At 40.2% G+C, this 27,131-nt stretch overlaps 1 protein-coding gene across 1 annotated transcript in view; it reads left to right on the forward strand.

The window, feature by feature from the left end:
- The window catches only part of PLCB1 (phospholipase C beta 1), a 508,980-nt gene that overhangs the window by 10,443 nt on the left and 471,406 nt on the right, over positions 1–27,131 (forward strand). The window contains exon 2 of the mRNA XM_070956289.1: positions 26,031–26,108. Coding sequence (XP_070812390.1) covers positions 26,031–26,108 — 78 coding nt within the window. The remainder of the gene's footprint in view (positions 1–26,030; positions 26,109–27,131) is intronic.

Here is a 27,131-nt window from a genome sequence, read left to right on the forward strand (position 1 = left end):
GAAGCCAGTGGGACCATTATTGCAAGAAAATAATAGTTTAGAAATAGCCTTCCTATTCTTATGCTTTCCAGGTGAGCTTGTTGTCAGGGTTCCTACAGATGCTCTAATTAAATCATGAGCCTCGAGCCAAGCTTCAAAAGAAATCCAGTTATTTATTAGGAGCTTCATGTCGGCACGTTCCCAAGTCAAACCAGCTCTGACCTGACCCTACGTAATTTACACTCCAATTATGACCATGTTTCCCCCCTCTCCCCAGGGTGTGTCATCAGTCACATTAGCCAACGGAGCAATTTCGCAGATCGTAGAGGTCATTCCCCTCCGGCTGCTGTGAGTGACCCTGGGATACAGCCTTGAGAGAAATAAGCATGGAATGTGCATCTGTCTTTGGCTGCCGTGCTGTTTCGCCCCCCCCCCCCTCCGGCCTATGGCAACTTGAGAGCAGGCCAGGGATGCTTTGCAAGTTGACACTAGCTTTGACTACATTGAGAATTCTGGAAGTTATGTAATTATAAATTACATTATTTGTAGGGTACCAAGTTGGAAGATTTTCTTAGAAAACATAGATGGGCAAACCATCCACAATGCATGGAGGAATTGACACCAGACTTAAACAAGCAAGTTCTAAAACTTGGGTCCTTGAGAAGTAATTACTGTACATATCTGATTAGAAGCTGAGTAAACAGAAATGTCAGGGGTTTGAATAAAATCATGGAAGTATGAAAATTTAAGTAGCATTACTGAGTTCTTTATTTTCCTCTGGATTATAGTGGGCAGGGGGAGAGTTGGCATATGTCTGTAAATCCTTCTGTGTATATTGGCTAAGGTTGATACAATCACAAATAATAATAATAATTATGGGAGCACTATGATCGCACATTGGATTCATACATTTGTGTGTGAATTCCAATATTTGGCTAACTATTGAGCTGGAAGTATTTTGGAAACTTGAGGTCAGTTTGCATTTTGTTTCACTTTTGTGCCCTGTTAATTTTATCCTTAATAGCTTATACGCCAGTTGAATAAATGTAATTTAACTAACGGCTGTGCTAGAATAAACCATTGCTAATTCACTGAATATCCAATTTGGCATTGCTTCTAGTTGGCAGTTGAGTGATGAGCAGTATCTCTTTCAGTGCTTTATAGCTCTGTTCTAATGTATGTCAGGTTAACGAGATGTAGAGTCCATTGAACTAAGAGATTACTGTTAGGTAAGTATTATTGTAATTTTAATTATGATCTGGCTTCAGAAGAGGTCAAAATAGTATGGTGTGCTGCCAGATAGATTCTAAGGATTTGTCAGCTGAGATACTTGGGAATTATAAGATAATGTAAAATAAACTGAACATGGATTCCTTTCACCACATACACCCACATTTGTGCCCTTGGCTATATGTCACAGCATGATAAAAATAGAAGTTCAAAAAACTTGGAGGACACCAAATTATGAAATGTGATTGTTCAACCCTCTGCTTGGATCATTTTTAATTGACTCTGTTGGATTTGAACTTGGTGCCTTCTTTCATGCAATGAATAATGCTGTTTGACCTATATTAGTCTACCTATATTATGATACATGGCTGTATTATTGGAGAAAACTATCTACTTAGTACACTTCCAATTAGGTTTTATCAACAAAAATTCTTTCTCTTAATTTCTTACAATGGCACTTTAAAAGACAAAATTTCTACTTCACAGGGAGGATCATTTTTTAACAAGGAAAACCCTGAACTTTTTTTTAGTATTAAATCTTTCCATTTTTACATCATAGTTCAAGTATTTATTAGGGGCTCCATCCAATTATTATTTCAGAGGAAGAAACATATGGAATGTAATGATATATCTAAAGTCACCTAGAGCTTGGATTCAGAAGTCAATTACATATTCAGTCTACCAAACAAAAATTAGTTTCTCCTGGAAGAGGAACAATAAAAACTAAAATAAAATATAGCACCTAGACCCGTGATGGCAAACCTACAGCACGCGTGCCACAGCTGGCATGCAGAACCCTCTCTGCAGGCACCCGAGCCATCACCCAGCTGAATTCTACCGCACATGCGCGCACGCGCCTCCTGCCAGCCAGCTGATTTTTGGGATGTGCAGGGGGCAGGGCGCATGCGGGAGATGCACGTGCATATGCAGGAGGGTCATGCACATGTGCTGGCTGGGTGGGTCACATACGCATGCACAGGGGCAGGGTGGAGCATGGGGAATGCGGCATGCCCCCCCACAGCCCGTTTTTGGGCCCAGGAGGCTGCAGAGAGGCCTGCTAGGCCCAAAATGGGGGGCAGGGGTCACGCGCACATGCGCGGTGGGGTGTGGGGAGCGTGGGGAGGTTTGCATGTGTATGCATTGGGGGCAGGGGGAGCATGGGGGGGTCATGCACGCATGGGCGGGGGCATGCACATTGCATTATGGGTGCCAGCATGTGACGAGAAAATCACTGACCTAGACTTTTATACCGCTTCACAGTGCTTTACAGCCCTCTCTAAACAATTTACAGAGCCAGCATATTGCCCCCAACAATCTGGGTCCTCATTTTACCGACCTTGGAAGGATGTAAGGCTGAGTCAAGCTTGAGCGGGTCAGGATCGAAGTGTTGAACTGCTGGCAATCGGCACACAACAGAACTGGCCTGCAGTACTGCATTCTAATCTCTGTGCCACCACTGCTCTTATAAGTATAGAGCTGCTAGACACTTTATCTTTTATATATATATTTAAATTGATTGCAGCATTCTAAATAAGGCAAGGACAAAAGGAGATTTTTGAAACGAATAGTGGGGAATCTCCTGTATGCATTCCTTGATTTGATTGCTTCCCTATATATTACCTAGCGATTATGCTAAAACATATAAAAACTTTCCTACCTCAAATAACCTTACATTTTATATTTCGCATCTTTGGTTATGTCAATTTATGGTATTAACTGGCTTGTTTTAAGTTAGTAGAGCTGCTAAATTAGTGTACTGGTTAATTTGTGCTAAAATGATGAGCACTCGGGTAAAGAGGCTTTTAGCGCACCCCTGCAAGAAGAGGAGATGTGTATAAAGTAGGTCCTTATAGAACAGTGCTAACCGGAATAATACCGTTCATAATAATTGGATCAAGGCTCAAATTCTGAAGCTTCTTCAGAAATAGTATTCAAAGAGATTTCTTGGTATATTTATACTTATTTAGCCTCTTCTTTTGTCCTTGTTTCTCTTATTTATCTGGATAGTGTCCAGGTAGGGTTTTAGCCCTATTAAGAAAATAATAAAAAAATATGAATAATTTTTCTCCTGAGCAGACATAGAATAAGGTTGGCTGAGAAGCTACAGTAAAATTGGGGCCTGGTTAGCGCTTAAGGTAGGAGGCTTTCAAGGAATTTTAGGGGCATCGGCTAAAGTTGAAAGTTGAAAAAACAATTTGGAAGAGAAGTGACAGCTCCATGTTGCTGTTAAGAACATTTATCGAGTCATCAAACCTTGTTTGAAGTTTCTGTCTCTCTTTTGGTGAAGCCTCTTTTTTTTTCTTGGTTAAATCTAGCTTCCAGATGTGTCGATTGTGACTTTCACAAGTCCAGCCAGTATTCATGGATTACCAGAGTAGTCTCCAACGCACACCAAAAGTAAATCCATCTGATTTGTTTAAATGGGCAAAATTCCATTAGATCAATTAACGATACAAGATTTTAGTGTTCCGTCAGAAACCTTGACGTTTGACAATCTTGTGGGATTCTCACTTTTTTATATTTTATTTCAGTGCCCACACCAACATAAACTGCAATATTGTTGCTGTTTACAGGTGCTCCTAAGATCATAGGTTGGGGATTATTGATCTAAGGGGAACCAACCTGCTATAGGAATTCAACTATGTGATAGATATATATTAAACCAAAGGTAGACTTCGTCCATGTTATAAACTCGCAAAAGGTCAGAAAAGATTTATGCCAGAGTTCTGCCTGGAATCCATTTTCAATGCCAGAACTTAATGCTAGAACAAATGAACTAAGTATATTTCTAAATGCCCCATAGCTCTAGTGGAATTCATGTCATTCATCCTTGAAAACTGCAGAGCTACTGTGTTTCATCAAGGTTAAAGCAAAGTGATTCTGGGATATTGGAGTTTTCACATTTAGCTCTCCCAGCTAAGCACAATAGAAAAAGATTCCTCAACTCCTGAAGGACGTGATTTCAGTCTTGACTCTTTTCAAAATATCTATAACTTTGGCAATGTTCATATGCGAAGCCAGAATAGTGGCCTGGTCCATGTACCATTCTTAAGAAAAACAAAGTGGCTTAGTATAATATTTAACCCCTGCTGAGTACAGGTAGTCCTCAACTTACAACAGTTCATTTAGTGACCGTTGAAAGTTACAACTGCGCTGAAAAAGGTGACTTATGACCATTTTTCACACTTATGACCATTGTAGCATCCCCATGGTAATGTGATCAAAATTCAGATCGCAATAGCACTTAGACTTATATACCGCTTCACAGTGCTTTTACAGCCCTCTCTAAGCGGTTTACAGAGTCAGCCTATTGCCCCCAACAATCTGGGTCCTCAGTTTACCCACCTTGGAAGGATGGAAGGCTGAGTCAACCTTGAGCCTGGTGAGATTCAATCTACCAAATTGCAGGCAGCCGGCAGTCAGCAGAAGTCGCCTGCAGTACTGCATTCTAACCACTGCGCCACTGCAGCTTTTGACAACTGACTCATATTTATGATGGTTGCAGTGTCCTGGGATCATATGATCACATTTTGCAACCTTCTGCCAAGCAAAGTCAACGGAGAAGCCAGATTCACTTAACAATCATGTCACTAATTTAGCAATTGCAGTGATTCACTTAACAACTGTGGCAAGGAAGGTTGTAAAATGGGGAAACATTCAGTTAACAAATGTCTCCCTTAGCCACAGAAATTTTGGATCAATTGTGGTTGTACGTCGAGGACTACCTGTATCTGGTGCATTATTTTAAGTGTCTAAAATTATAATCTAAGGTACCCAATGCCAGTACAACTTTGGTTTCCAAGAGTAGATCCTTTACATAGCCAGCATATCAGGGTCTACTCTCCAGGTAAGGAGATGCCTAAAGACTTGAATTGTAAAAGTCTAAAAACAGTGATGGCTGTCCTTTTTGTTGTCGTGTGCTGAAAGCACCCATAATGCAATGCATGTGCGACCACCCCCGAGTGACCCCCCTCCTGCACATGTGTGTGCAATCCCCCCACACTCCCTCCATGCCCCATTTTGTGCCTAGTAGGCCTCCCTACAGCCTCCTGGGAGCAAAAATGGGCCTAGCCCCCCACCCCCCGCCCCCACCCCCCATTTTGGGCCTAGTAGGCCTCTGTGCACTTATAACCCATAATGTAATGTGCACAACCCCGTGCATGCAGGTGTGTCTGATTGGCTGGCTGGTGGGAGGCACACATGCTATAGGTTTGCCGTAACAGCTATAGATGGAACAAAGGAACATAAAAATAACATGCTCATTTGTTAGGCACTGCTAAGCCTATGGTTTAGTGAGGGAGAGAGAGAGATTGGAACAGAGATCCAATCTAGGAAGAAGGCTTGATTGGCTGAAGTGGCAAAAAAGATTTTATTGGGCAGTGTTTTTTTTTTTCTCTCCTGTCTTCTTATTTCTTATTCAACATATTTAGGGAGTGCATTATCTGGTTTTCAAAATATAGTGGTTGTTTTCAGAAGTTCAGCTCAACTGTAAAATATTGGTAGAAATAATGGGTCGTAAGAAATTGTTTCAATTTTTCTTTCCTTTATAAATAAAAGAGAAATACATTAGGAATAGTGGGAAAGGTCTTACTGGTACACACTAGCTGTCTTGCAAATGGATGCAGAGCTATCCAGCCATTACTGAATATATAAACCCAGTCAAAGTAGTGTGACAGATGCTTGGGACAAACAGCTCTAAATGACTATGATACCCTGTAGATATGGCAACAAAAGGCAATAAAATAAGCATAGGCCATTAGTCAGTGTTCATTGGGGGAAATATGGATATAATCATCTTGGAAAAGCTATGATTCTGCATCAGAATTTTAAAGCCTTTTAGTTGCCCAATGTTCTACTGAAATGCTCCCTATGCTCCATGATTGGAATTGGAAAAGTATAGATGAGTTAATGATTTAATCATCTCTGCTGCATTGTGCTTTGCTAATTGCATATTCTGTGATGGATAAACCAGTGTGAAAGATGAAAGCTCTACCAATGCTGTTTCAGAGAACAGAGATCAAACCTTTATTTTCCCTTCCTTGCTTCCCCTTCCCCCTCCCCTTTTTTTATTTAGAGTCCATTAGGTTTTCTCAATTAAATCGGTATATAGGATACACACTTTTAGTCATTTAAATTTTATATTTGAAATAAATGGTAAGTACAATGCAGGGAGCCAAGAAAAAGTAAAGTTAAAATGAGTAAAGTTTGCCGAACAGATATTGCTTAGAAGTAAACAAGAAGCAGATGAACTTTTTTTCTTAAGTATATGCATCAATCCATGCAGAAGCCAGCTGTCCCCCTGCTGAATCTTGTGCAAATTTAAGTTTCACTTCAAGAATTACCATTAGGCAGATGGATTCCTTATGGAAGCAGTATATTATTGCTGCAGTTGTTTTTGTTTTTTTGTTTTACTTTGTCAGGAGTCATATACCAGGGAAAATGTCCCAATAAGCATAAGAGGGAATATTTTATTAACAGACTTTATGAGAAATATCCCAATACTGCAATGATTTAATACCAGATTCTGACTTTTAATATTTATTTATTTATTTATTAAGTTTACAACAACACAACACAACATACAAAACACAAACACACAATATGTATTTCTTTTTACGTATCAGTTTTGTTCCTCTTACTTTCTACTTTCTACATTTCCCATTTTTTTCATCCTTTATTATCTTTATCTTTATCGTCCCTTTATTTCCAGTTTTATTCATTTACAGTATTTAACGCATTTGTCACATCATTTATTCACTTTTACTTTCCCTAATCTCGAGCCAATCGTACCACTTAGTCCAGACTTGATAATATTCTGTATCTTCCTTTTCTTCTTTTGTTAATTTATCCATCTCCGCACAGTCCAGGATTTTCTTAATTATTTCTTCCTCTGTTGGTACCTTTTCATTAATATTTTGTTAATATTTATTTTTGTCCTGCCTTTATTGTGTTTTTTTTATATAAATAACCCAAGCTGATGGTTGTACAGGTAGTCCTCGACTTAACGATCACAATGGAGCCCAACATTTATGCTGTTAAGTGAGAAATTTGCTAAGTGAGTTTTGCCTCATTTTCTCATCATCTTTGTTAAGTGAATCTTTGCAGTTCTTAAATTAGTAATGTGGTTGTGAAGTGAATCTGTTTCCCCATTGACTTGGCTTGTCAGAAGGTCGCAAAAGGGGATCACATGACTCTGGGACACTGCAACCGTCATAAATGTGAGTCAGCTGTCAAGCATCCCAATGTAAATCACATGACCATGGGAATGCTGCAACGGCCATAAGTGTGAAAAAATGGTCATAAGTCACTTTTTTCAGTGCCATTGTTAACTTGGAAGTGTCACTAAGTGAACTGTTGTAAATCGAGGACTACCTGTGCATAATATTGTTTCCTCCTCCCATTTTCCCTACAACAACAACCCCATTAGCTGTGTTGGGTTGAGAGAGAAAGATTGGCCCAAAGTCACCCATCTGGCTTTCATAAATAAGGCAGCACTAGAACTCACCGTCTCCTGGTTTTTAGTCTGGTGCCTTAACCACTAGATCAAACAAGTAGTCCCCAGTTTAAGAATGAGTTCTATTCTCAAGGTCTGTTCTTAAGTCGAATTTGCATGTAAGTTGGAAGAGAATTATTGTATAATTCTGTATAGATAGTATTGTGTAGTGAGGTTGAACTATTGTGTATTTTACTTGCATTGTGTTTTTAATTCAGTTTTTACTACAGTAAGCTCCATTCTTAACTGTGTCCAGGGATTTGCTGTGTATAGATATGCTTGTGTGTGTGTGTGTGTGTGTGTGTGTGTGTGTGTGTGTGTGTGTATTAACACTATAGGCCCCTACGTACTCAGTGTTGGCTGAGGGATATCCTTTCCACTGCACTAAGTATTGCAATCTCCCCTTAAAATACCTTGAGTCCAATATCTTCTTGATTTCATAGTGTTCCTTACCTTCCACTACAATGGGAGGTGGAGTCTTCTCTTCAATTTGCCCTAACTTAGAGTCTTGGAAGGGTTCCAACAAGCTACAGTGGAACACTGGGTGGACTCACCTGAGTACCTTCGGTGTAACCCTAATTCCATTGTATACACAACACACACACACACACACACACACACACACACACACACACACACACAGAGGCTCATTTCATACACAGGATAGAATATATTACACAAATGAGAATTGTTTCCTATTAATGGCCAGTTGTATGACTATTATTAGTAGGTTTGTTTTCAGCGGATGTTCTGTTAAAAATAAATTCATTGCTTCTTGGGTTTGGGTTGTTAAAGTCGAAGAGATTCTTGGTTCTCAAGTAGACAAACACCCATGAGAAGTATTACAGTATTAGTTCATGCCAATCTGAAGTCCGTAGAGCATAACTGAAAAGTCAGAGCTTTCATAGATGAGCAGATGTTTACTGCAAATATGTCAAAATCTGAAGGGCTTCTAAGAATATCTGTGCTTCAGGCTCTGGCTCTTGTTGACTCTTGGCTACTCTTCTTGAGCCGCTTATCACTGTACTTCAGGTAGATAGATTTCAAATGGCAACTTGCTCAATTTTTCCAAGGTTTGTAAACCTCAACATATTTGCAAAGCAACAAGCTTTAGTAACTTGCTAAAGTTAGAGATTAACTGCAGAATAAGATTGAACAGGGTTACACTATAGGTTTTCAGGTTCATGGCTTTAAAAGGGCGGGATAACATCAGGAATTTGAAGTATCAAAGTTGGTTTCATAACAGACTTTTATGAAACTGGTTAAATGAGAGATGAACTCAGATATTAATTTATACATAAGAGACAAAATTACGGCTTTGCTTTTTGATGTTTCTTGTGGCTGATATATGAATCTCAGTGTGAGTTTCCTGGTGTGTGTGTGTGTGTGTGTGTGTGTGTTCATAGAAAAGCTTGACTATTTTTCAGTACATGTTTGAACGAATGTATTTAATATGTAGCTTCTGCAAAATGTTCCCAAGACAGCTCACAGAATATCAGGGAGTAATCATTATTGTCCACCCATTAACACCATAAGCAAAAGTGCAAAAACAATTTATACACTGAATCTTAAAAGCACATTTTGTTGATTGGAGTGACATGATAACTTTGTTCAAAGTTGAACTTGCATTTAGCTTCAATACTCCCCCCAAGCAGAGTTGATGCATAATGTGGGGGTTCTCCTGAATTCACAGTTCCTGCTTCAAGAGCAAGTGACAGCTGTGGCCGGGAGAGCCTTTGCACAATTATGTCTTGTGCACCAGATGAGGAAACAATTATATATTGGGCACTAGACCGGGAAACATTGCTTAAAGTCACTCGTGCCTTAGCCAGCTTTCCCCTGGCTATTGCAAGATGCTTTACATGGGGCTGCCACTTGAAGAGCATTTGGAAGCTTCAACCAGTCCAGAATGCAGCTATATGGACAGTACTAGTTGCCCCATGTTATGCCTATGTAACACTGAAACTTTGTCAATTGCACTAACTCCCAATAGGCTTTTGAGTGCAATTTGTGACGGTTGTCACTTTTGAAGCTGTACAGAGCATGGGACCAGGTTCCTTCTGAGACCACAACTCCTGATAGTTTCTGACCAACAGATTGGGCGGAATGATCAAACTTCAGATTCAATTGGTGAAGCAGTCTTTTGATGAGATTTCATAGCATGCCTTCTTTGTCATGGTGCCTGTCTTACGAAACCACTTTCCGCTGAGATATGAGTCTTGACCCTGCTGGACATCCACAGTGCTGTAAAGACCAGTCTCTTCCTGCATGCACTGGGATCAGGGTATTGATGGAGTTCTGATATACTGTGTTTCACCAAAAATAAGACCGGGTTTTATATTAATTTTAGCTCCAAAAGACGCATTAGGGCTTATTTTTGGGGAAATATGGTACTAAATATGTCCATCTGGCTGATGATCTTAACTGGGGCTTACTTTTTTAGATAGGGCTTATATTACAAGCATCCTGAAAAATCATGCTAGGGCTTGTTTTCTGGTTGGGTCTTATTTTCAGGGAAACACGGTAGTGTAGGTCTCTTTCTTTAATTGTGAGGGTTTTTTTTTTAGGGTCTGCAACTGCTAATGCTATTGATTTTTATGCCTTTTTTTAATAGTTATGGATTGTGATTGTTTTTGTTTGCCACCCAGAGTGTTTTGGTAAATGGGGTGACCATGTAAATATGTGAAATCAATAAAAAAACATAAGAGATACATTAATTAAATTTATAAATGATTTGTTTTATATGCAGTGAAGCTGCTTTTGTCATAACATCTAACTGGGCAAAATGATGCATCATAAGGCAACAGTTTTTGAACCAAGGTTCAAAAGTTGAAAAGTTGTGGTTGCTTCAGTGCTACTGGCTGCCACTGCTGCTGCAGTTATGTGATATTCATTTTCAACAGTCCATGACAGTTTCCCAGACAGTCTCACAATCTCTTTACTCCCTCCTCCACCGAGCAGCAGCCACTTACCTGCATGCTGGGAAGGAAGGAAGATTTCCAAGGCTTCCTGCCAGATCCCTACAAGGAAACTCAGTGGGGAAGCTGGCAGGAAGTCAGAAGTTGTTCCTGTTCCCATTGCTTTTTTGCCTACCCTTGGTTTCTCAGTTTCTCTGTTTAGGTGAGGAAACATGGAAATGATGAACCAATGGTGCATGGGATGTCTATTGTCATAAGTAGTGAACAATAGAACTCAGAAATTCATGGGATCAATAAAACAGCCATAATTATGTTATTTTTATTGCCAAAGTACCAGCCATATGGTCTATTTCAGATTTGTATTATTCAGTCAACCTGTTCAATCTAATATCTGCATCTTACCAATTTTTAAATGCAAGAACATAAGTGTTTGTTAGCATTTATTGTCTTATAGACCATTTTTAAATGACGTTGTTTCCTCCATTAGACTATGTAGAATTGGCAGGTAGCAGCAAAATTGGGCCTGGTTAATAGTTGGATGGCATACCATCAGGGAATGCCAGGGCTGTAGGGTAGATTGATAACTTGAAAACATTCCAGAAGATGACAGTAGCAAACTTTATTTCTGTATTGCTCCCACAAGAGTTGCATGGCTGTGTCCATTTAGTTTCCAGGAGCTCAGATCAACTTGGTCTGAATCCAGAAATTAAGCTAGGAAAAAACAACCAGTGGTGGGTTGCCCCCGGTTTGGACTGGTTCGCAAGAACCGGTAGTAAAACCGGCGGGAGGCCCCGCCCATCACCCCGGATGTCATCATTGGCGATCTGCGCATGCGCAGAAGCAAGGCGCGCAAGTGAAGCGAGTGCATGTCCTCACGTTGCGAACCGGTAGTAAAGATAAGTAGAACCCACCCCTGAAAACAACCAATGGAAAACAACTGAAGTCAGATGGGCTTTGCAGAATGATTGATATATTTTTGCATTATTAATCATTTATAAAATCGGATTTGAAGTAAAGTAGATTTTTGCTAAAATTATGTTTACTTCACCCCACAACGTAAGGCAAAGTAAGTTGCTTGCAGTTTCTTGCTGTTTCAAATATATTCTGAATCACGTAAGAAATCACATAAATATAAATTATAAACAGCGTACCCTGGCAATATGAATCAAAGAAAGATAGCTCCTGGATGACCAGATGAGCAAATAAACTATCCAGCATATGACTAATAGAGGCTGATTGTAAAACAGCTGTCACTTTTGGTTAGCAGCTGTAGAAAGAGGAGAATTGATGTCCCTAATTAATGTAAAATTGGTATGTGCTTGGGTCCGGATTTGCATCTGGAGGGGTCTAGGTGACCTTAAGCTGTCTGCATATAGATTGGAGAAGTTTCCATATTGGAACATGTTCTGCTTGGAGAAATGTTAGAAGACAGGACAAGAAGAAATCAATCAAGGGGAAAACCAACCTAGAAGTAAGGAAAAATTTCCTGACAGTTAGAACAATTAATCAGTAGAACGACTTGCCTTCAGAAGTTGTGGGTGCTCCAACACTGGAAGTTTTTAAAAAGGAGATTGGACAACCATTTGTCTGAAATGGTATAGGGTGTGCTGATTGAGCAGGGGGTTGGACCAGAAGACCTCCAGGATCATTTCCAACACTTGTCATTCTGTTCCTTGGAGAAGTCAGAACTACAGAGTCAGAGGCGCTTGAAAAATGTATGGATGATGCACGCTGATCCCTATTGCTTAGCTTGTCAGGCTGTACTTGGAGTGCTTACATGAGGCAGACGATGTACAAACAGCATTTTGCAAGACCTGGCGAACCTAATTACCATCTGCCTTCCTCCCTGTGCCTTTTGCAACAGAAATAAAAATGTTCAGGCTTTAGCTTGTTTGGAAGGGGAAAAAAAATTTAAATGGTACCGGGAAACTAAATCAAACATGCCCTTGTAAACTATGATAGGTGGAAAGGCCCTTTCTTTAGTCACTGACCTTTGACATGCCATTCAGGGATTATTTTACAAGAAAACATAGCCTTGGGAAACTGCCCTCCGTCCCAAAATTTCTCACAAATAATTCAGCAATGACAGTCAGCTTTCCTGCTTTTACTCTTTCCATTGCAAAATCCCTAATATATTTCCCAACTAAAATAGAGGATTTATATTTCTCCTGTGTTCTGTTCCTTTCCTAAACATGAAGGTTTCGGAAGGAAAACTACTCTAATAATCTGGCCCTATGTTAATAGGAATTTTCCCTGTCTTTGTTCAGCCAGAAGGATGAAGCAGAGAAGCATTACCTTAAAATAGGAATTCCCTTGTGTATTTCCCACAGAGTCTATCTTTCTGATTGAAGAGGTGGGAAATAGTTCTTATAACTGTTTTGGCAGTGCTTTCCTATTAAGGGGATCAGATGCCAACTTCCCAAAACATTCTTTTTGAACAAACTCTTCTTGACTATTTTTTTTATTCTGACAACATATAATGTGTTTGTGAGGAATGGATGCTACCTATGTCTCAGAAGACTTTTGAAACCTCTGTGTTAGAAGGCCTTCAGAAAATGGAGTTCGCTACAGCAAGAGTTAGCATAGGATCCTGTCACAAATCAGACAATTCTAGAATGGGTTTTTTTTTAAATATTATTGTTAGGCATTCAAGAAATCCAGTGTCATATAGAACAGTGCTATTTGTATTATAAGGTTATGTTAACAGAATCTTGCAAGTGTGAATGTACTCCTTTCCTTTACCTTGTGAGAACTAGGGGGAATTTTTCTGAGGTGTTTACTCAGGTTACGTTCCTGTCTTGGACTCGGTTTTCTTTTATCTGACTTTATCTTGGTAGCAGGTCTTCTTCCTGTTCCCCAAGGTCACTCCTTCTGCCCTCTATGGCTATAGACTGAGACTAATCCATATTATTAGTATAGATAGATAGAATTCTTTATTGGCCAAGTGTGATTGGACACACAAGGAATTTGTCTTTGGTGCATATGCTCTCAGTGTACATAAAAAGAAACGATATATTCATTAAGAATCATAAGGTACAACATTTAATGATAGTCATAGGGTACAAATAAGCAATCAAATCATACTAGGAAACAATCAATATAAATCATAAGGATACCAGCAACAAAGTTACAGTCTTACAGTCATAAGTGGGAGGAGATGGGTAATAGGAACGATGAGAAGATTAATAGTAATAGTAGTGCAGACTTAGTGAATAGTTTGACAGTGTTGAGGGAATTATTTGTTTAGCAGAGTGATGGCATTCGGGAAAAAACTGTTTTTGTGTCTAGTTGTTCTGGTGTGTAGTGCTCTATAGCCATGATGGCGAACCTGTGGCACGTGTCCCAGAGGTGGCACACAGCACCCTCTCTGATGGCACACGAGCTGTTGCCCCAGTTCAGCTCCGCTGCACATGTGTGTGTGCCTCCCGCCGGCCAGCTGCTCTTCAGGTCTCTGCCGTGCATGTGTGAGGGGTGGGGGGCTGTGCAAGGGGGCCATGCGTGCATGGAGGAGGAGCATGCGTGGGGGCCACGCACACATTGCATTTTGGAGGTTCGGGTGCGTTTTGGGCACTCGGTCCGGAAAAGGTTAGCCATCACTGCTCTATAGCATCCTTTTGAGGTTGTAGTTGAAACAATTTATGTCCAGGATGCCAGGGGTCTATAAATATTTTCACAGCCCTCTTTTTGACTCGTGCAGTATACAGATCCTGAATGGAAGACAGGTTGGTAGCAATTGTTTTTTCTGCAGTTCTAATTATCTTCTGAAGTCTGTGTCTGTCTTGTTGGGTTGCAGAACCAAACCAGACAGTTGTAGAGGTGCAGTTGACAGACTCAATAATTCTTCTGTAGAATTGAATCAGCAGCTCCTTGGACAGTTTGAGCTTCCTGAGTTGGCACAGAAAGAACATTATTTGTTGTGCTTTTTTGATTACGTTTTTGATGTTAGGTGTCCATTTTAGGTCTTGAGATATAATAGAACCTAAAAATTTGAAGGTCTCTATTGTTGATACTGTGTTGTTTAGTATTGTAAGAGGTGGTAGTATGGAAGGGTTAGAGTTAGGGTTAGGGTTAGGGTAATCAATTACACTAACTGGCTTCTCAATGCATAGAGTTGGAAGGGACTAATTGACTCATTAAATACAAATCTTTACTCAGGGTAGGGATTCAAGTTAAAGGAAACACTATAGGTGACTGTCCGGCCTTTTTTTTAAGTCCTCTATCTTCTCAATGAACAATTTGTTCTATAGTTGACCTGTTCCTATTGTTAGGAATTTTTTTTTTTAAAGTAAAATATTACGTTAGTCGGCCCTATTTGATTATACAGGTATTCCTTGACTTACAGTAGTTCATTTAGTCACTGTTTGACTTCATTGTTTGAAGTTATAACGGCACTGAAAAAAGTGACTTAGGACCATTTTTCACACTTACGACCATTGCAGCATCCTCACAGTCACATAATCAAAATTTAGATCCTTGGCAACTGGTTCATATTTATGATGGTTGCAGTGTCCCGGGAACATATGATCCCCTTTTGCGACCTTCTGATAAGCAAAGTCAATGGGGAAGCCAGATTCACTTAACAACCTTGTTACTAACTTAACAACTGCAAAGATTCACTTAACAACTGTGGCAAGAAAGGTCATAAAATGGGACAAAACTCATTTAACAAATGTCTCATTTGAAAACAAAAATTTTGGGCTCAATTGTGGTCATAAGTCGAGGACTACCTGTAGAGGTGACACTGTCACTAATACATAGGGAGAAGATCCTCTTGTTAAAGTCGTAGTCCAATTGGGTATGAGAAGTATTTTGGAATGTTTGAGTTTTTACCTTGGAAGCGTTCCACAAGAACCGTTATGTATGTTACCCAGATTTTTTCCTTTTTGGATTCATTTTTGATAGATTTGGTAGCCTTCCAGCATTTAGCAACATGAAAGGAAATAGACACAAATACTGAATGCTGCCAGTTAACTAGTCACTCCATTTGCAGAGCTTAATTATGTTCATATAATGCCCTTATCCTATTTAAGAAATACATTGATGTGTGCAAAAAAAAATACATTCCAATGGCAAAACTCTTATCCTTGAAGATTCTTCAGAAAGGTGATAAGAATATGAATACTTTTCTGTTCAGAACTGGGATACAAATATATAATAAACGTGTCATAACTTTAGCACATGAAACTAAGATTGCGGTAGGTAAGTCACACAATTCTGGGTTTAAAACATTTCTTCCTTTGGTTCATGTAGTTGATAGAAAAGAAGGAAGGTTAGGAATCAGTGTAATCATTGCAGCCTATATATAAAATGGTGAAAAACTTAGAAGCATCATCAGAATGTAATTTAGCACCTAAAACAGCTTCAGAGAAGGCCTTTTAAAACCACCATAGAACAAATCAATATCTGGAAGATAAACCTGGATTATGCTGCAAGTCATTCAAAATGTTGGAACCTTCCTTTTTTGCAGGTTTAAAAAAAAAAAGCTTCAGAGGAAGATATATTGGTAGTCATTATCATAAGAGAATGGTATCACACATTTCATCTGGAAGTACCTTGAACATTTATGGTTGGAACATTTTTTTATATTGTATGAGAGTCATATATATCTGACAGTTCTTATAGTGAACAGAATGTATTTTTCAGATGGACAAAATGCTTTCACAAAGAGACAGCTGAGGGGGAAAATAGTTCATCATTAATGAACAATTTAGGGTTCTCCCCCTTCCCCCCCAAATAATTCAATAGTAAAACATGTTGCTAATAACTCCTGAGCAGTAGAAGTTTGATATAAGAGAAGATTGTCCTTTAAGCTCCTAGTTTCTCAGGAAGAGCTATTTGCCAAGCGGATAAATGAAGGCCAAGAACTTCCCTCAGTGTTCAGAATTACTCTTGAGAAATGTATAGCCTGTCAGGGGGAGCTACATATACCAGATGGCACTGACAATAAAAGATCTAATAGTATATGAGGTCACAGTCTGGTTCATTGGGTTTTTTTTTTTAAAAAAAAAATCAGAATAACATCCAATCAGAAACAGCAATGCATTATCCTTCCTTATGTAAAAAGTTGACATGTTTATGACCTTCCGTCTGTGACAAACTGCAAATGCACATGACTCAGTGGTGTTTGTTTTCGTAGGAGCTTGATACCTTTGGCTGTGCCTCAGCATTTGAAAATGAACTTTGACAAGCCTAGGAATTTATTTATTTATTTGAACAGTTTTGAATGGACATCCAGCTTACAAAACGCAACTCTGGGTGAGTCAAATAGGATTCAAAACCCAAGAAGTTAAACAATAAGAATGAGAACATCACAATTAAAATAGCAGAAACATGAGACCCAAAACATGACATATTCTGATCCTGTGCCAGTTCTTCAGATGGTTTCCTCCAAAATCCTAACTCAATTCTTGAGGAGGAAAAAAAAACTTGCTAAAGTTTTAGGGAAGGGCAAGGGGCTTTTTAGGGGTCACAGCAGTGGTGGGTTGCCCCCAGTTCGGACCAGTTCGCAAGAACTGGTAGTAAAACCGGCCCCACCCACCGTCCCAGATGTCATCATCAGCAATCTGCACATGATCCCGTTGCGTGCGATCCTGTTGCGAACCGGTAGTAAAGGTAAGTAGAACCCACTCCTGGTTCACAGGTAGAGTATCTGCATGAGAACAGCCCAAGTCAAGGCCGTTGTTGTCTCTCCATTCAAGCCAACGACTGAGGTCTCGGTCAAATCGTATGTCAGACCCTCAGAAACAACATCAGGTTCCCTTAGTTTGGAAGCTAGCTGGATCTATCCGGTGCCAGGGTAGATTAGATGAATGTTCTTCTCCTTCATTGTGGAAAATAGCTGCAGAGAACTCCAGAGCCAACATTGAAGGATCTGACCACCACAAGGAATTCAGTGGTTACATTCCCCATGTTATGGTCTTGCTGGTCTTGTGTTCTGATGATGATGACAAGGAGGAAAGAGAACCAGGGGCATCTAGGGATAGTGGTCCCAGAAGAGGGGATTCCAGCAATATTGAAGCCAGTGATCCTGTTCTGGCTGGGGAAGATCCAGCAAGCTTCAGGATTCCCTGCCTGTACCCACTGACAGTATCTCAGACTCTGAACTTCAGCCGTCTAGTCCTAAACAGGGGCATGCTCTAAAGATACAGCAGCAGAAGGCCGAAGTCCACAGATCAGAGGGACTTGCCAAAGAGCAAGCCAGAGGAGAGTAAACAATAAGAAATAGGCCTCAGCTGTGCATTTGGGTAAAGGCTCAGCTTGTGTTATTTAGTGGCCTCTCTCCCTGAGAGAAAACACAGAGAGCTTTTAAAAAAATCTAGCTGTGACATGTTTACAATTTATTTATTTTATTTTATTTTATTTTATTTTATTATTTTATTTTATTTTATTTTATTTTATTTTATTTTATTATTTTATTTTATTTTATTTTATTTTATTTTATTTTATTTTATTTTATTTTATTTTATTTTATTTTATTTTATTTTATTTTATTATTTTATTTTATTTTATTTTATTTGTATACCACCCTTCTCCAACAGGACTGAGGGCGGTGAACAGCCACGGTAAAACACAACATATAAAATTTAAAAGCAGTTTAAAAGACATTAAATAATTTTGGCCATCAATTTAAAACCAATTACAAATTAAAACCGCAAGGATGGGATCAAGCCAGCCTGGCTAGATGAAATAGATGTGTTTTCAGGGCCCGACGAAAAGTCCGGAGGTCTGGTATCGTGCGTATCTCTGGGGGTAGGTTGTTCCAGAGGGCAGGTGCCGCCACAGAGAAGGCTCTCCCCCTGGGGGTCACCAGCCGACATTGTCTGGCCGACAGCACGCTGAGGAGGCCCTCTCTGTGCGAGCGAACTGGCCGGTGGGAGGCTATTGATGGCAGAAGGCGGTCTCATAGATACCCCGGCCCTAACCCATGGAGCGCTTTAAAGGTGGTCACCAACACCTTGAAGCGCACCCGGAAGACCACAGGAAGCCAGTGCAGCTCGCGCAGGAGAGATGTCACATGGGAGCGCCCCGTCGCTCAAATAATCCCCCGCGCGGCCGCATTCTGGACCAACTGGAGCCTCCGGGTGCACCCCAAGGGGAGCCCCATGTAGAGAGCATCGCAGTAGTCCAGGCGGGAAGTGACGAGTGCCTGAGTGACCGTGCGTAAGGAGTCCCGATCTAGAAAGGGATGCAACTGGCGTATCAGGCGGATCTGATAAAAAGCCCTCCTGGCCACGGCCGTCATATGCTCTTCTAAAGACAGCCATGTATCCAGGAGGACGCCCAAGTTGCGAGCCCTTTCCATGGGGGCCAATGATTTGCCCCCAATAACCAGCGACGGCATCAGCTGGCTATATCGGGACTCTGGAAGCCACAGCCACTTGGTCTTGGAAGGGTTGAGTCGGAGCCTGTTTCTCCCCATCCAGGCCCGCACAACCTCCAGGCACCGGGACATCACTTCAAGGACATCATTGGGGTGGCCTGGGGTGGAGATGTACAGCTGAGTGTCATCAGTGTACTGATGGAACTCCACCCCAAAGCCACGGATGATCTCACTCAGCGGCTTTACATAAATGTTGAACAGAAGGGGCGAGAGGACCGACCCTTGCGGCACCCCACAAACAAGGCGCCTCGGGGTCGACCGCTGCCCCCCTGCCAACACAGATTGCGACTGGTCAGAGAGGTAGGAGGAGAACCACTGCAAAACAGTGCCCCCCACTCCCAACCCCTCCAACCGGTGCAACATGATACCATGGTCGATGGTATCAAAAGCCGCTGAGAGATCTAACAGGACCAGGATAGAGGAGCAACCCCTATCCCGAGCCCTCCAGAGATCATCCACCAATGTGACCAATGCCGTTTCCGTGCTGTACCCAGGCCTGAAGCCGGACTGGAGCGGATCTAGATAGACAGCTTCATCCAGGTACTGTGGAAGCTGCCGTGCCACCACACTCTCAACAACCTTCGCAATAAAACGAAGGTTGGAGACTGGACGATAGTTAGCCAAAACAGCTGGATCCAGAGAGGGCTTCTTGAGGAGGGGCCTCACCAACGCTTCTTTCAAGGCAGCCGGTAGGACACCCTCACTCAAGGAAGCATTAATAATGCTGTGCAATGCTTTGAACTCAGGATCTTACCTCACTGTGGGAAATCCTTGGTTCTCTCTCAGCTTGGTTATTTTCCTACAGACATTTCATTACCCAACCTAGGTAACTTCATCAGTACACTGATGATGTTACTTTGGGTAATGAAATGTCTACAAGAAAACAACCAAGCTCAGAGAGCACCAAGCACCTCTCATTTCAACTGAGCTACAAATACTCTCATTTATTGCTGCCTAAGTATGTCTCTTGTTTTGTCCCTTGGATTCATTGCTTGTGAAAAATGAGTTGATTTTTCACTAGTCTCCCGGGACAAGTATGGCAGACCGGGAAATTTAATAGCAGTGTTGAGCAAGACATTGCTGAACTCCCATCAAAAGGTTTCAAACAATCTATAGAGAATAAGGAAGATGATCTTGACAGAGATATGGAAGAGTTGTTTTCTAGGCAAAAAGAGCTGAAGCATTTTTTAAAGTCTGAAACAGCCAGATAACATTTGGAAGCAGGTCAGGCAGATATGTCCGTAATTCAAAGAACTATAAGAAGGAAGAGGAAGAACAGCACAGTTAGACTTACAAGATGCTGTTATAATATCCACTCAGTAGCCAATTCTAGCCTTCCTGTGGAGTTGATTTCCTTGTCTGAGCTATCTAACAAGTTCAGAAGGTCTCAGCAGGCCCTCTGAGTTTTTAACACATTGCAGTTATTAATTGATAAGATACTTGTAATCTGCCTCACATGTACATTGTAGCTATATCACAACTGTGTCTTCCCTTCCCTTTTCCCGTCTCATCCCAATTTAAATCCTACATCCGTCAATCCACTCCATGCATCTCAGGAAATGAGGTGCAACTCAAACTGTTTATGCCTTTTAAAATAATTTGTTAGCTGAAAAATTGCTATAGTTCCTTCTGACTTTCTGCCGTCAGAATTTAACACAGATCTCTTCCTACAAGCCCTTAGGTACATATGGTAGAAAAATTAATATGGTAGAATGATGTACAAAAATGGTAATACCTAGCTGATTTTGGTTAGATTCCCCCAAATGGGATAGGTTCCCCTAGGACAGTGATGGTGAACCTTTTCTGCACTGAGTGCCGAAAAGGTTGCATGGAAACGTCGTGTGCATGCATGCACTCGTCGGGGCTGTGCTCTGGAAAAGCCGAATTTCTAGGTTCTAGTATGAACGCGTGCCTGATGATCAGCTGGCTGGCGTGCATGTGCATGCCGGTTTTCAGCACTGCCGCAGGCGCAAAAGCATCGTGCTCTGGAAAAGCCGAACTTCCGGGTTCTAGCGCGCATGTGTGCCCGACAATCAGCTGGCCGGCACACATGTGCAGGCCAATTTTTGGCACTGCTGCATGCTTGAAGGGATCGCACTCTGGGAAAGCTGAACTTCCGGGTTCTAGCGCGCATGTGTGCCCGACAATCAGCTGGCCGGCACACATGCGCAGGCCAATTTTTGGCACTGCTGCATGCTTGAAGGGATCGCACTCTGGGAAAGCCAAACTTCCGGGTTCTGGTGTGCATGCGCACACAACAATCAGCTGGCCAGCGTGCATGCACACACTGTTTTTTGGCACTGATTGTCACGCGCACATGCGTGCCAGAAACCCAGAAGACAAACAGGTAAGGCTGCGCGTGCTGGGAGACATGGCTTTGTGTGGCACATCACGGCCCTAGGATCTTCCTAGGATAGCTGGACCTTTATAAACACATGGATGGAAGTCACCAAGAAATTCTAGAGGTATAAAATAGATATGTATGTAATGGCCAGAAAAGAAAGAGGAGAAAGAGCTGCTACCAAGATGACAATAATCAGATAAATGAGGTCTAGGGCCTAACTGTAACTCAAGAAAATATATCAGATCAAATCCTCCCTAATTGTCATGAAGATAAAAGGAGGTGGGGAGAAGGACATTCAGATTTGTAAGATTCTGATACCTTAATATTATAATAAATGTAGTTCAGCTAGTCCTCAACTTATGGCCACAATTGAGCCCAAAATTTCTGTTGTTAAGTGAGATAATGGTTAAGTGAGATTCACGCTGCTTTACAATCTTTCTTGCCACAGTTGTTAGTGAATCACTGTACATGTTAAGTTAGTAACACAGTTGTTAAATGAATTTGGCTTCCCCATTGACTTTGCTTGTCAGAAGGTCGCAAAAGGTGATCACATGACCAAGAGACCCTGCAACTGTCGTAAATATGAGTCAGTTGCCAAGTGCCGGAATTTTGATCACACGACCATGGGGATGCTGCAGTCATCATAAGTGTGAAAAATGATCATAAGTCACTTTTTCAGTGGTGTTCTATCTTCGGATGGTCACTAAATGAACTGTTGTAAGTCAAGGACTACTTGTATTGGCTTGCATGTTTTTGATTTCCTAACCTAGTCCACCTACATACGTTGTTAGGTTTGTAAAGAGGAAGAATCTTGAAGAATTGCTTGTAGTGCATCATTTTTATTTAGTATTTGGCTACCAAATTTTAGTTTTTCTTAACTTTCTTTTGTGTTACACAGTTGTATCAATCGTTGTAGAGAATAGGGAAGATGATCTTGACAGAGATAGGCTAGATCTGTTCCCAGAGGGATGAGAAAAACATGGTTGAAGTCCAAAAGAAGCAGAAAGCATTTGCAAGTGACTCAGAATCCTCCCTTATTCATATGGGGACAGAATAAGAAAGGAAGGAGACATAGCACAATTAGACTTGCAAGATTCTCTTTTTATAAATACTCTCAATCAAAGTTTTCTTGGTGTATCTGTGAGTTATTCTTGATCTGATCTATCTAATGAAGCTGGGAATAATAATAATAATAATAATAATAATAATAATAATAATAATAATAATAATAATATTAAAACCCAATTTAAAATCATTCAGTTAGGCAGCCCCGCCTGTCGGAACAGTAGGGTCTTGAGGGCACAGCGAAAGACCCGGAGGTCAGAGATGTTACGAATATCTGGGGGCAGTTCATTCCAAAGGGCAGGAGCTCCGGCAGAGAAGGCCCTCCTCCTGGGTATTGGCAGCTGACATAACTTGGTCGACGGTACCCTGAGGAATCCCTCTCTGTGGGAGCGGACTGGTCGGTGGGAGTCTATTGGTGGCAGAAGGCGGTCCCGTAAATATCCTGGTCCTATGTCATGTACAGAATCATGTACAGAATCATAATCGGGTGGTTATGAGAGCAACATGGTGCTCCCGTGTGACACCTCTCCTGCGCGAGCTGCACTGGCTCCCGGTGGTCTTCCGGGTGCGCTTCAAGGTTTTGGTTACCACCTTTAGAGTGCTCCATGGCTTAGGACCTGGCTACTTATGGGACCGCCTACTACCACAAACAGCCTCCCACCGGCCGGTACGCTCTCATAGAGAGGGGCTCCTCCAGGTGCTGTCAGCCAAACAATGTCGACTGGCGGCCCCTAGGGGGAGGGCCTTCTCTGTGGGGGCATCTACTATCTGGAACGAGCTCCCCCCGGAGATACGGAGGATCCCGGATCTGCGCACTTTCCGCCGTGCTTTGAAGACACTCCTATTCCAGCAGGCCGGCCTGGCTTAATTTTTTCCCCTTCTTTTAAATTTTTAAACTCAAATTTTAATTTGTTTTAAATTATTGGGAGTTTTAAATTGTCTTGGGCAAAAATTATTTAATTAGGTTTTAATCGTGTTTTAACTTTCGTATTTATGTGTTTTATTTTGTGCTTGTTCACCGCCCTGAGTCCTTTGGGAGTAGGGCGGTATACAAATTTAATAAAATGAAATGAAAAATGAATGAATGTACTGTAGCTACAATATGCTTCTGAAAAAAAAAAAAAAACAATTACTACCAAGCTGCCTTCCATTGCAGACCTCTATACTGCACGAGTCAAAAAGAGGGCTGTGAAAATATTTACAGACCCCTCACATCCTGGACATAAACTGTTTCAACTCCTACCCTCAAAACGACACTATAGAGCACTGCACACCAGAACAACTAGACACAAGGACAGTTTTTTCCCAAACGGCATCACTCTGCTAAACAAATAATTCTCTCAACACTGTCAAACTATTCACTAAGTCTGCATTACTATTACTATTAATCTTCTCATTGTTCCTATCACCCATCTCCTTCTACTTATGACTCTATGACTGTAACTTTGTTGCTGGTATCTTTAAGATTTATATTGACTGTTTCCCTATGATTATCATTAAGTGTTGTATCTTATGATTCTTGATGAATGTATCTTTTTTTTTTATGTACACCGAGAGCATATGCACCAAGACAAATTCCTTGTGTGTCCAATCACATTTGGCCAATAAAGAATTCTATTCTATTCTATTCTATTCTATTCTATTCTATTCTATTCTATTCTATTCTATTCTATTCTATTTTTTAACCATCCTATTAGACACACAGGTAGTCCTCCATTTGCAACCACAATTGAGCCCAAAATTTATGTTGCTAAGTGAGACAGTGAAGTGAACTTTACTCCATTTTACAACCTTTCTTGCTACAGTTATTAAGTGAATCACTGCAGTTGTTAAGTTAGCAACACGGTTGTTAAATGAATGAGGACTATTTGTAGTAAAATATGAAAATCTATACAACATTTTCAGATGGGGATTCTTAATTTATTTAGTCTTACCATGTTTCCCCGAAAATAAGACCCTGTCTTATATTTTTTTTAAACCTGAAATAAGCGCTTGGCCTTATTGTCATACGCTCAAAAGCCCGATTGGGCTTATTATCAGGGGATGTCTTATTTTGGGGAAAACAGGGTATTAAAAGTGAATAAATTAGTGCAGCAAAAATATGTTTTAATGGGGAAATGATAACAATAATTGTATCATGTAGAAACTGAATTTGAGGCAAAACGAATGATTTTGTATGTTCGTGTGAATTAATGTCTCTTATTTATGGGGAGATATTATGAGCTCTGTTTTATTTTTTAAAAACTTTCTACAGAAGCAAATAAAATAATCTCAAGTGACAAATGAATGGACGTAAGTGCTGGTTTAGCTCAAGTAGGTGAGGACACAGAAGAAAGCAGTTTGTGGCTTCCTGTTATAGTGTATTATCCTTTGCTTGAAATCAGCTACTAAAGGAACAGATCAACTATGGCTTCCTAGTTACTATATTTATTAGGCTTATGTCAGTTAACACATCAAGGACGAGTCCAAGGGGACCATTTAAATATACTATTTGACCCTTGCTTAAAGCAAACAAAAGCACAAGGTTACATGTGGTTTTTTTTGTGTGTATACTGAAGCTCCTTCCTATATACATTCTGTCTCTAATGAGAGGGATGGTGGTTCTGTAAAGTACTTCTCAAAAAAATATGGATGTTAAAAAGCAAGAGTTGTGAAATAGAGGAATTTATAGGCTCTACAGAGCAGGTGTCAGATAGACAGTAAGCATAATTGGATAACACATAGAAAAAAGCTGCATATCAACAAAATAAGAATCATGCTGTATACTTCAAGGGGAGATAATGTAAAAATGATGTTGAATGGAAATTGACTTGCAATGTCAACTCAATGAAATTGAAGGGGACACATTTTCAAATGCTTCCCCGTTCAAAGCAGTTCTCCAAAGAGAGAAGCCAAGTTCTTGATTGCTTAGCTATGAGATGCGATTGGCTTCCCAAATGTTGTGATACGGCAGCATTGTCAATTGGTCTCATTCAACAATTATGCAAATTGAGAAGGTTTTAAAGTACTTGATGAATATATTTGCAGTGTATATTTGTGTGGGGTTAATTAACTGTAATGCTTTCATTTTGAAATAGCGGCATTTAAAGTAGGATTTCAAATGGGTACTGACAGATTTATCTTCAAAAATGCGTTTGGGAGTATGGAGAGGGTAGATCATGGGTGTTCATACTTTAAGCTTGCCTAGGTGGCATTGAGTGAAGAGGAATTGTCTTGGGCTGCATATAAAATATATAATATAGTTAATGTATATAAATCAAATAGTGTAAACAGTTTATGACCTTGTGGGGCCACATTACTAGTTGTCCAGGGCCACATCCCTTGGACTGTGGATTGGATACACCTGAGGTAGATAGAGTTATAAAAGTATAGTAGTATAGTTAATTGGCACCCTCATATTTACCTAGTCTGTTCAAATGGTTTATGTGAACACCTATTGAGTAAAAAGGACTTGAGTACACAACAAATTACAGTAGTTTAAATTTATTTCCTTCTAGGTATTGTTCTCTATATGTATATGTTATGAGTTAGTTATATTTCTGTATGCATATGTTATGAGCTAAACATTTTCTGTTCAAGATTATGTCACATGTTAATTCTTCATCCTTTGTTTTTGTGCAGGATTCTACTAGCGTGACAACAGTTTTTCTCAGAACAGACCCACATGGATTTTTCTTATACTGGACAGATCAAAATAAGGTAAAAATATTCTGAACTGCTTGAATTAGCTTTTCATTTTTCTTTTTAACAAGATCCCTTTGTTGATATGATTGAGAGACTTGAGTAATTGTTGGTTAGTGTGAGATTCACTTGAGTGAGTTCATCATTTTCACTGTGTTGGCATATATTTTCAGAGGATCACTGAATTCTGACTGACAGTAGTTCGGATTGCAAATTCTTTTGACTGCTGATACTTAAAGCTGTGGATACTTGGCCATCCTGTTTAAATATATTGAATTGCAACTCCTTATCACTGCCAGCAAGCATTGCCATTTATTCCAACATCTCTAGAAAGGGCTGAATCAGAGAAATTTAGCCACAAGTGAAAGAAAAATCAGGCAAGGAAGGGGGGAATTTTGCAATTTATGAACTTCAGGAACAAGTTTGAAAGATAATATATGATATACTGAGGAAGGATGCACTCATTCCCTCAATATATCTTCATATATAATATTGTGCTTGCTAGGGTTTTGTGCTTTCTGTTGGCTTAGAAGAAACCAAGAATCTTGAAAGAGTGGCATAAAATTCTTGAAATGATTATTTGCGGGATCATAGATATGTAAAATGCCCTATTTTGTAAAGGTCAGATGAGCATTTTTCTCTTTAGTTAATGGATTTAGAAATATTTGCCAGGGTGTATCTTTTAAGGCTCTGTTTGGCACAACAAAAACAGATCAGCTGTTTGAAAGACTTTAGAAATTGGACACTTATTTACAGTGTTAGCAACTATTGAAAGATTAGTTAAAAAAAAGTCTTAAAGGAAGAATCTGCAGTAAATACCAGCATTTACCTTTCAGTTACTAGAAAACGATTAGAAAAAAAGGAACAGGAAATCTTATGTAAATCTTCTAGGATGATAGATTTATCTATTTATCTAAATTCTATGATTTATTCTTAGTAGCATACTAAGGGGGAATAAGCAAATTTCTGGTTAGCAAAGGGCTCTTGTTTTTGTCCTGTCAAAGAACACAAAACAAATTTATATTTTTTTTGTTTACAAAA

Source organism: Pituophis catenifer, unplaced genomic scaffold, assembly GCF_029215685.1.
Source record: "Pituophis catenifer annectens isolate HBS135680 unplaced genomic scaffold, rPitCat1.0.hap2 SCAF_1, whole genome shotgun sequence".
Classification (NCBI taxonomy): Eukaryota; Metazoa; Chordata; class Lepidosauria; order Squamata; family Colubridae; genus Pituophis; species Pituophis catenifer.